The sequence below is a fragment of the Eurytemora carolleeae genome, unplaced genomic scaffold, assembly GCF_000591075.1.
Source record: "Eurytemora carolleeae unplaced genomic scaffold, Eaff_2.0 scaffold431, whole genome shotgun sequence".
Taxonomy (NCBI): Eukaryota; Metazoa; Arthropoda; class Copepoda; order Calanoida; family Temoridae; genus Eurytemora; species Eurytemora carolleeae.
The window spans coordinates 207,452-218,425 of NW_019396340.1; the positions used below are offsets into that span (position 1 = coordinate 207,452).

Consider the following 10,974-nt stretch of genomic DNA (forward strand, 5'->3'; position numbering starts at 1 on the left):
TTAAATCTTGTTCAGCTCATCCAAGGTACTAATGCAAGAAAAGTTATTTCAAAGGTGTACGCATTTTTTGTACTGCAGTGTACTGTATTTGGACGGAAAAGTAAACACAAGACGGATGTCACAGCCTGACATGGAATCAATTTTCACAAAAATAATCTATGAAATATTCTGGTCATAGGAAACTATGTGAATTTTCAAAATTATCAAAATTAAATGCTTTTATCCTCCTCGGATACTAAACGAACACTGATGCATCTATTCTTGTTTACAAATTCCGCCCAGAGAGAACTGGTTTCAATATGTACGCATAGTATACGCGACCGCAATTAACTTTCATTTCATTATTACCTTGAGCTTATCTAAGATAAAATTCAATATTATCATACATCGCCGTACTTAGCAATATCTAATTCATATTCCTTGGAACAAATCAAATTTGTTTTAAGTGTACTGCACAATTGTCAGCTGTCTAGCTGCTCCTCAGGCTTAATATTTTTTGTATTGTTTATATTACTCTCTAGGTTTTGTGTACTGCAATCTATTGTTAAGTCCAAGAATTTCAAGCCGAATTATAAAGGAATAGTCTCTTATGTCAGTAACTAATCTAATCTCCAACTTTTAATATCAAATGTTGACACCATCAGCAGCAAAATTAAAATTATTTGATTTGGTAGAATTTGTCTGTTTAATTATATAAAGCTGGGTTGCAAAGATAAGAGGGATTAGAAAATCCGAGTTTGTGGCAAAGACTCAATTCCTTTGACCTAATAATATTGTTTAATATTTTAAATCTTTATTGAATTTAAAGAACAACAATGATTTGATAAATTACTAAATATTAAGAAAGGAGTTAAAGAGCAAGCTCTGGATTAGGTTTAAACCAAGAGATCAACTAGAGACGAGAAACGTCACCGGAAACTGTTGAAAATGCCAAAAATAAAAGTTTAGTAATGCCTTTGTAGAAAATGCTTTGCAGAACTCCTTTACTAGATATACAAATTAGAGCCTCATATATTTGACAAGGATAAATATTGCAGAATTGTTTAGAATGAAAACTCTGAAGGAATGAGAGAGACCTTTGGTCCCCAAAAAAGGTTTTTAATATAAAATTACAAAAAAGTTTTCAAATGAAAGGTCAAAATTGAAAAAATCCTAAACTACAAACAATAATAACAATTTTTTAAGCGTAATTAGGCTGATATGACAGATTGAGACTGGGACGGGTTGGATCAGTTATCAGACTGCAAAAATATCAGGACCAGGAGTCCCTTGTTGAATAACAAAACTCCGATCCAAAACCGTCCGCAATTTGTACAACAATACATTATATACATTATTCACGCAAATAATAATTTTCAATTTTTTAAAAACACAGCCCGAAGAATAAAATCTCCTGAAAAATTAAGTCTAAATAAGTCTGATGAGTAAAACTGTGCTCACAAGAACAGCTAAAATATTGTAAAATTTGCTATTTAAACGCCGAAAAAGCTAATTTAAAAGCTAGCAAGAGCTATTGCAACTCCGTATTGAATTAAAGCTAAATCTCAGGGTGAATTCTATAAAATGAGATCAAAACGTCACAGTTGGAATTTTCATATAAAACAAAGCATGACACGAAGCGTGAAACCCTTCAATATTGTCTTGCTACATTCAGCGGAATAATGGTGCTCCTCAATGCCTTCCTGCAGCTTATTACCACTGTTAAGCAGCTTCAAAAGCTCCGATAAGCTGCTCCCTACAGCTTAGAACAGCATTGAATGAGCTGTTCAATGCTGTAGGGTTCTAGTAGTTGCTACCAGGCGTCTCCGTCCATAGGTGGAGAGAGTAGAGCAGGGTGCGGGGCTAAAGGTCCTCCTGCTGAGGGTACAAAGGATCCCATCGGAGGATACATGATATCTCCGTCCTCTTCCTGTGGAGTCTGATCTAGTCCCGTGAGAAAGGGTTGGGCCGCGGGATCAGGGGATTCACGTAGTCGATTATCAGCTAGTGCAGCAAGGCGCGTTGTAGCGCGCTCGAGCAGTGCAAGATCTACAACGTGGTTCTGTAGATGGTGGGCGTCTTCGGGAGCAACACCATGGAAACTCTTGATCTGAATTGGAGAGCGCTCGCGAATGGCAAAGGCAAAGGCGCTCATCCAACGCACACATCTACAGATATCGTTCCAACTGTATCCAGACACGGAGAGTGCTACGCGCTCCCCCTCCATGTGATAGAGCGCCGAGGTGGCGAGCACAGAGTATGAGAAGTCCAGGGAACCGAAGTCCAGCATACACAAGTCCAGGAGCTAAACAAACAGAAATTAAAATATTGTCTATCGAAGTAATACTGATTTAACATTTGAAGAGGCAGACATTTTATTAAAGAAGACTAATCGATCAATTTTATTAAAGAAGACTAATCGATCAATTTTATTAAAGAAGAGTAATCGATCAATTTTATTAAAGAAGAGTAATCGATCAATTTTATTAAAGAAGAGTAATCGATCAATACCTGCATAATCCTGGAGAAGGGTAGACCATTGTATGCAGGGATAGAGAAGGAAATACAGTCAGTCTTGGCCGGGCCGTGGAGGATCTGCATGAAGGTTCGCACCCAGGCGTTCGGGGTCATTGGAGACAAAGACCAGTTCAACTTCTTCAATATATCTAGTTCCATAGCAAGGATCTCTTCTTCGGTACATGCGCCATCTTAAAATAAATAGATAGCTTATTTTGTTATAAAAAGTCTGATTTAATGGTTAAAAGGAGTTTCTATATCTATAATTTATCTATATAATTTAATTATATTAAACATACCGGTGACATAGGCGAACTCCTGTAGTTTGGGAGGATAGATTTCCTCTAACTTGGCTCCGATGAAAAGACATGTTACTCCGATAAGCTGAAGACGGTTCTTGGGAACATTCTCCGTCTGTCCGAGATATCTATCCAGGAAATCTACGGCTAGGTAGAAGGTTTCTCTGTGTAGACGGTAGACTTCACATACTTCAATCAACCAATCTAAACAATATTCAAGTTAGTTCCGAGTTCAAGATAAATGTTATAAACATTCTATTCAAAGATAAGGAAGGAGAAGTTTAAACTTGACACACTGAGAAAATTCTTGTTTAAAGAACAGCTGTGAACCTATATTCATGTGACGCGTGCCCCCCCCCCCCCACACAAAGTCTACCTTTAACCAAATACATTCACGGCTTAACAAACAATTGAAGAAGATCGTTGCAGAATTTGAACAAAGGTTTGTGTTAAAAGAAGAATGCCGGGACGGAAATAACAATACAAAACCTTGAATGTGAATTGTATAAGAATGTTCCCTACCTAAAAGAATAGCCCTCATCTTGGGTTGAAGAGCAGAATGGTTCTCTAGCATACTAATGGACGGGATACGGGTGTAGGTTCCAGTTTCACGTTTTGCCATCAGATCCCACATCAGCTGTTTATCCGCCCAACAGAAGTTCGGGAAAGGAGATTCCCCGCGAACCTTGTGGGGTATGGGTTCAGACACAAAAGAACGAAACCTAGAAGAAATGAAAATTAATATTGTGTATCGACTGTTGTTGTCCTTGGGGAGTAAAATGCATTTTTTTCCATCTTGTCATTCTCTTAATAAACATATCAAGTTTCAAACTAAAGCTTTCACAACCAAAACATAACACCCCCAACTCCCCTCTAACGGCCATGATACATTGAACTTTGAGACTAAAATAACTGTTTTTTAAAACATTCATTTATTCCGCTAATGTGCTCTTGACCGTTGGAATGTATATTGGCGCGAAAACTGGAAAATTTTTAAACAGTTATCTAGCTGGGACTCTCTCTACCACACCGCTATCTTATTCCAGGCTTACTTAGAGATAATAGAAAATTAGGCCAAAGCCCAAACTTCGGCTTGAATTATATTGTGGACACTCACATGTACTTGCTAATCCATAATCTGGGTTTAAGCTCCAGAAATCCAGGTCAAACTATACAAGGGGGGATTGGGTTTCCAAAATCAACCCTTTTGAATCAAAACATTTGGTTTAGATGAGATATAAAGGGGAACCTATTGTATTAGAAATCAAATTCATCTGCTTTGCGCTCCCCCATCACAGGGATCCTATATTTTATGCTAATATTGAATGTAGGGGAGCTCTCCCCCCCCCCCCCATCGCTATCACAAACTCAGACATACATGTCTAGAAAGTAAAGTTTTCATCCCCTCTTCCTATTCTAAAGTAAAAAATGAGACTTACTTGTTCCATGAATCCCTCATCCTAGGTTTCTTCCAGCTCTGTTTTCTCCTCTCCTTAGACGGGGTATCTTTCATCTTCTCCGGGTTCTCCTGGGAGCTCAGAACCTTGTTTTCACTAGATCCCAAAGTAATGGTTCCAAGGGGTACTCGACTGAAATGAAGAAGGTTTAAAATTCCATGGCAAGACAATTGGTCGGTCATCCATAATACGCCCCCTCCCCTCTCTAATCTTAATACAAAATGTTAAGATACGTTAAACTAAAACTTTTGCAAAAACGAGACCTCGACATATTAGATGCTTATAACATGATGGAAGATGTAATAAAGGTATTCTATTTTCTATTTTCCTATTTTCTTACAGTCAATTAATAAAGGAATTGAGTCTGCCACAAACTCAAATATTCAAACCTTAGGAACATGATGCTGTCAACCTTTGATATTTCAAATTCAGAATATTTGATCTAACAGAATTCATAGTTTTTAATATCTAAGGTNCAACGCTCCATGAGAGAATTCCACACATATCAAAATATAATAATAAATCATGAAGACTGCAGAGTACCTTAACCCTGAATATCTCAGGGTTGTATCGAGACCTACTACAGGATTCATGCTCTAATGAAAATTCTATGAAATACTAGAGACCTCCCTTCCCCCTTCTTCCAATTACCAATTTACTTATCAAATATATCATCAAAACTGTTAAGTACAAATTAAATATGATGTTTTTCTGATAATATTTATTATAGAGAATTTGAACAACCCTGAACCGTATTATAACTGAACCAACTGACATTCTTTAGACCAGGGTTCAACGAATTCTAGGTTCGGAGCTAATCTTAACTCAGAACTCAACAACCAACCAGTTTCAAACCAAATATAGAACAGACAATAATCCACCAAAATAACTCTTTTTTGAAGAAAAGAACTTTATTTTTAGTCAGGGGTCTGTCCTAGAGCACGATTTTTGGACCGCCCCCCCCCCCAGNGGTTAAGACACTTTCTGGTCCCAGCGCTGCGGCCACGGGTTAGGTTAAGTTAAGACACTTTCTATAAGATCCATGTACAAAATTGATAGGAGGGGGGGGGCCAGGGAGTCCAAAATTTGTTCTCAATAGGAATATATCCTTTTTATTAAGGAAAAGAACGAAAACTTTATTTATGATCAGTCTATGAAAATCGTAAAAATGGTTAAATTTATTAGCAATTGTTTTAGTCCATACCTAAAATCGAGTAATTTCCCATGGAGAACGATTTTTTGTAACATTTTACTTACGTGTGATTGACCATCCATACAACACTGCGAACACAAAATGTAGGGTTCTTATAACTCAAAAATAAGGCGAGATTAATAATTCGTTTCAAAGTACGTAGTGGGACATTAAGTAATTTAATTACCTGTTTGAATAAATTTCTGGTTGGTGATATAAATATTTAATATCAAGTCACTCAAGTCTAGTTTCACTTTATTATCTATATAAATAGATCACAGTTGGGAGTAGAGATCTTAGACACGTCTGCTTCCCTCCATGGTTCAGAGTTTTCTGAATGATATCCTCGTCTCTTCTGATCATCTGTTCCGTGCTGTCTAGTTTGTACCGGCCCGCTACAGGGCCAGCTGTCAAATTCCAACCGGGTGTTCGGAAGTACAGGCCCGGCCCTAGACAAATTCTCACGACCAAACCGGTTCTTTGAGGGAAATATTAGTGAGCGCGGGGAAGAGCCGTGGAAGCGGATCAGCTGACTTTTTTAGCGCGGAACAATTTCATCTGCTTTCAAGGGGTCGGAACAGTACGACTCAAGAGCTCGAATACAGGGGGTAACAAGCTGGAAAAGGAACGAGGTGGCGAGCACAGAGTATGAGAAGTCCAGGGAACCGAAGTCCAGCATACACAAGTCCAGGAGCTAAACAAACAGAAATTAAAATATTGTCTATCGAAGTAATACTGATTTAACATTTGAAGAGGCAGACATTTTATTAAAGAAGACTAATCGATCAATTTTANAAAATCTGCTGACCAGATTAAATCCTGTATTAATCATCTTCTGTGTATATAATGTTAAAAATAAATTAGTATTTAAAGATATTCTTAGCTTGAAAAACAACTTATTCCGAGAAATGGGTCTGTTTACACTGCACAAAAGCTGTTGTTCATGTTCATTGAACTATTAAAACCACAATTCGAGTCTAGAAGTCGTTTTCATATTAAATTTAATGGGTCTCACTGTACAATAGTTGATATTATTTTTAACAACTTTATCATTTTAAAATGTCCATGGTTTCCATTTTTTTATTCATTTCATGATTTCAAAGATCCAAGATTGGACCATTATTTGCTCAAATTGATTCTCAAAGGTGGCGTCAAAAACGTCAAATTAGATTTTTAACACAACTAATTTGGTCTTATGTCGGCGCCATAGAATTGGAGCTTTCAAATTAGGCCAAGTTTTGTCTCTGGGCTGAGAAGATTTTTAGAACTTGATTAGTTGATTAGTTAGAAAATATTCGGATTGTAGAAAGAGATCTTGAAAATATTGAAGAAATTTAGATTTTATCAAAAATCCCCGGGAAACACTGGGCTGGCAGAATCCAAACCAATATTTTCATCTTTAAGCGGGGTCAAATTTTTGAGGTCTGAAAACAGCTTGAGGGGTAATAATTCTGCTTTCTTTTCAGCGTATACACTCAGTTTAGTGGTGTATTCAATGATTTTCCATATATAAAATTTCGGTTAGAAAATTGCTGTGTGTGTGCATAGGGTGCAAGATAGGAGAATATCTAACGAACTCTTTTTGGCGGGTTATTTCAAGTTTTAAGGGGGGGAGATAATCTGGGAAATATAGGGGTTAGAAAAATATTTTATGTCTATAACAGAAACGGCCCAACGGCAGGATGTACATTTTTTTTTAAATAATTAAACATTTTATATCAGTTTGAGACTCAGACTCAACCTTAAAATTCAGGAGCTATATTAGGAAATCTTTCTAGAAATTAAATTATAGAATATATAGCAAAAAAACAAAGTTTAAAATTTAAGTTTATTTACTCAAAATGATTTTATTTTCAATTTATTTCCCGCAAAACGCCAAAACCAGCTGTTTTGCAGCTGAGAGCTGTCAAAAAATGTTACAACCGTCCAAAAATGTCGGGTAGAGTTTCTAGGCGCTCCGGACAACGTTGACCCCGATTTTAGGCTCTAAAATTAACTGACCCAAGTTGAGAAGTTACAAGCTTACAGTTTACATTTTTTTGAAGAAAATATTTCCAACTCACTCAGACTTATATCTCCCGCCAAAAAATGTGCACTCCTATAACACCAACCTACAATAGGTCACATGTATACTAAATTGTCTGATGAAAACTTGAATTTAAAAAATTTTAAATTGACCCTGACAATTAAGCCTTTTTTTTGTTGCAAAAATTCAGATTTCAGTTGAAACAAACGCGAGAAAAAAAAATATCAAAGTTTTGAAATTCTTTAATTTTTTTTCATTCTTAATTTTTTATCCCCCCCCCTTTCCCTCCCTGTTCACAAATAATTGTGCCATCTAGGGCGTACTCAGGATTTTTTTTCATGGCACATGACGGCCGTTGGAACCTAAAAAACCCTTGGGCTCAGCCCAAATAGCCCCCCCCCCGCCATCTCAATTGCTAAAATGATTTACTTAAAAAGTAAAAATGTTTTATAAACTATATAATTACTCATATAGGGCACGTTCCAAAAGTAGCCGTTATTATATAAATCCCCCCTCTGGGTTACCAAGGAAAATGCTAAGTATTCAGGCTTTTTCCCTGCGGGGGGTTTTATATTTTCTTTATCATTTAACCGCGATCAATTCCCCCATTTTTGGATTAACAGGGAGAGGCAAAAAAATATAGTATCTTTTTATATTATGAGGGGATAGGGGGGCGGGGGGCAATGTTAATGTAGATGCACAAATTGATTTAAAAAACAAGTTTGCACTTACAGACTGGCCCATAAAATTCTCTACAAATATTTTGTATTCAGGTACAATTGAAACTATACAATTATTACTTTTAATTCTTTTCAGAATACTTTTTTATTAAAAACTAGCTTATGTTGTGAACCAAACTTTGCCATGAGAAAAAAATAATTCAAACCAAGATGTCAGAACATTCCCGTGGTTCTAACGAGTTACCCATGATCAAAATTTGAGGCAAATCGGTCAAGGGGTGCATAACAGAAATCAAGACAGAAAAACGGACATTACTACTATATACATAGATGTATATATATACATAGATGTATATATATACATATTTATATGTCTAAATAAATACTATTTTCCGCTCTTAAAAAAAACTGGAGAACAACAAAAAATTGTATTTTTTTTCATTCATTTATATTTCATTTCAATTGGGGACCCCTCGTCATTCGCCAGCACCAACACACATACACAATACATATGTGTAAACCCTGGAAAAAGCAGATTCAACCAGTCAAACTTTGCTCTTTTGCAAATCATTTAAAACAAATAAAATACAGATTGGCTCAATAATAGTTTTCAAAATGATATCATTTAATCGTTTTTCCGTAATTCTCAAAAATGTTCATCCTTAATTTAAATTGTAAGCTGATTTTTAGATGGATATGTGAATATGATAAAAAAAACTACATACAAAAAATTTTGAAATTCTTTGTTTAAGATTTACACCCTGTGATGAATTATTGTTCTGTTTTAACAAGTCTGAAAAAACTAAAATGTGTTTTCATCTATTTTTTCTATTTTTTCATTTAATTTGTAAAACTAAATTCTAAAGGAAGAAAGAAAAATAATAAAAGTTGTAGGATAAGTATACAAAGGAATTTCTATATGTCTGCATTAAATTATAAAATTTTATGCAAACTTGATAAAATTCAACAAAACTTAATTTAAAAGTGTTTAACCTTAGAATTGCAGGTTGAATGCATCTGGTGCAGAATGCAGTCTGTGTCTGGAGCAGTATAATATAAAATGCCTGGAAACAAATGTTTGCCAAGTTTTATTGGTTTTTTTAGTCTTTTTAGAAGGAAAGTGTTTAGGCCTGGGCTCAAAAGGGGGAAGTGGAGGGAGAGAAAAAAAAGGCATGTCAAAGAGATACTTTTATAACCTAAACCCCTTTTATGCCTTTTTCCCCATTTCATATCTTTTCAACTTTCATATCTTTTCAACTTTCATATCTTTCAACTTTCAAAATTTTCAACAAAAATCTGTAAAAAAAAATGTATTTCTATTGTTATTAAATGTATGAAAAAGAAAGGTTTCTATTTGGGATAGAACCACAAGGAAAATAAAAATAGAGGAAGTACAGAGATAAAGGTAAAAGGACAAAAAGTAAGTTTTGAGCTGAAGGATAAAATTTTCAAAAACACAAAAACTTGCCTAAAGTTTTAATCCATGTGGTCTACTGTATTTGTAAGGTATTGCTGTATATACACTGTAGAGGATGAAAAGATGGAAGATTGACGCGAGGAAATTCCTTAGGTTTAAGTTTACACAATACATAATACGTTTAGATTAGTAAACTCTTTCTTCTGATAAAGTTGAAAATGTGGTTTTTCAATGGTTCTTCAGGTTTCAACTGAACAGCGTATATTTATAATTTAGAATATACTGAGAAGAAAGGAAATAGAGAATTTAAATAACTTTTCCTTAAAAATTAGACCAGAACTGAAAATTGCGAATTTTCTGTGTTTCTGTGATTTAATTTTTATAACATTTCATATTTCGATAGAAATAATTTATATATAAAAAGGTTCATGGATTTTTTTGGGCAATTGGAGTACCAAAAAACATTAAAAAATTTTTTTTAAAAATATTGATAAAACACCATATATAAGAGTTGCACAAAAAAGATACAATTTTGCAAAAGGCGTCGCTAATCACACTTTTTTTTACTCACCCTGTATTTATAATCATGAGCTGGAATATCGCTGGAAGGAAATGAAGACTCTATCTATTTTTATAATGTATGAGCTGGAATATCGCTGGAAGGAATTAAAGACTATATATATGTGTCTATTTATAATAATGGAATATCGTCGGAAGGAAATGTAGACGCAATATTTATTTATAATCTATGAGCTGGAATATCGCTGGAAGGAAATGTAGACTCTATATATATTTATAATCTATGAGCTGGAATATCGCTGGAAGGGAATGTAGACTCTATATATATTTATAATCTATGAGCTGGAATATCGCTGGAAGGGAATGTAGACTCTATATATATTTATAATCTATGAGTTGGAATATCCCTTGAAGGGACAAGGGAAGCTAATCTAATTATTACACACGGGATTGATCAATGATTCTCAAACTTGTTCTTTAATTACATTTATACATTTCGGAAAATATTCTATTTTTGTAAAATATTTTCTTTTTTAATTCTTTTTTCATACCATTTTTTTGAGGCATTCAACAATTTGTAACCCCCCCCCCCACTTCAGGTCCACCCCCCGTATCCCTTGTCAAGATTTGAAGATAAACCAGGACCCGTTGTTTCAGTTTATTTTTTTACAGGGCGTTAACATCACTACAAGGGTGAATATGTTTTACTTTACTATATATTTGAATTTTATTTTCATCTTGTTCGATAATTGTGTACAATGCAAAAAAAAATCAATTTTTTCCGGGATTACTTTATGTTTAAAATTCTATCACATTCCAGGAGCTCTGTCCTCCATTTAGAGATATCAAAAAACACTTTTAGGATGATTTGAACTCCTCCTTTTTGAA

General features: G+C 34.9%; 1 protein-coding gene and 1 long non-coding RNA gene across 2 annotated transcripts; both read right to left on the bottom strand.

Moving 5' to 3' along the window:
• Positions 1–776: 776 nt before the first annotated feature.
• LOC111701276 (G1/S-specific cyclin-E1) lies at positions 777–4,434 on the bottom strand. Its single transcript, XM_023472471.1, has 5 exons — positions 4,235–4,434; positions 3,318–3,517; positions 2,796–2,999; positions 2,491–2,687; positions 777–2,284 (listed from the first exon to the last, which is right to left on the bottom strand). Exons 1-5 carry the CDS (start codon positions 4,432–4,434, stop codon positions 1,793–1,795), a joined length of 1,293 nt encoding a protein of 430 aa, XP_023328239.1. The 3' UTR covers positions 777–1,792.
• Positions 4,435–5,658: 1,224 nt separating this feature from the next.
• On the bottom strand, positions 5,659–9,865 carry LOC111701282 (uncharacterized). Its single transcript, XR_002765174.1, has 2 exons — positions 9,144–9,865; positions 5,659–5,893 (listed from the first exon to the last, which is right to left on the bottom strand). It is a non-coding gene; the product is annotated as an uncharacterized LOC111701282 (long non-coding RNA).
• Between the last annotated feature and the right edge of the window lie 1,109 nt (positions 9,866–10,974).

Bases quoted from the DNA above. Each gene is read 5' to 3' on its own strand.
- LOC111701276 (XM_023472471.1), bottom strand. From the start codon at position 4,434: ATGACCGACCAATTGTCTTGCCATGGAATTTTAAACCTTCTTCATTTC. The intron at 3,518-4,234 runs GTAAGTCTCATT...CATTTCTTCTAG, and splicing joins ATGAGGGATTCATGGAACAA to GTTTCGTTCTTTTGTGTCTG. The intron at 2,285-2,490 runs GTATTGATCGAT...CTGTTTGTTTAG, and splicing joins CCTTCTCCAGGATTATGCAG to CTCCTGGACTTGTGTATGCT.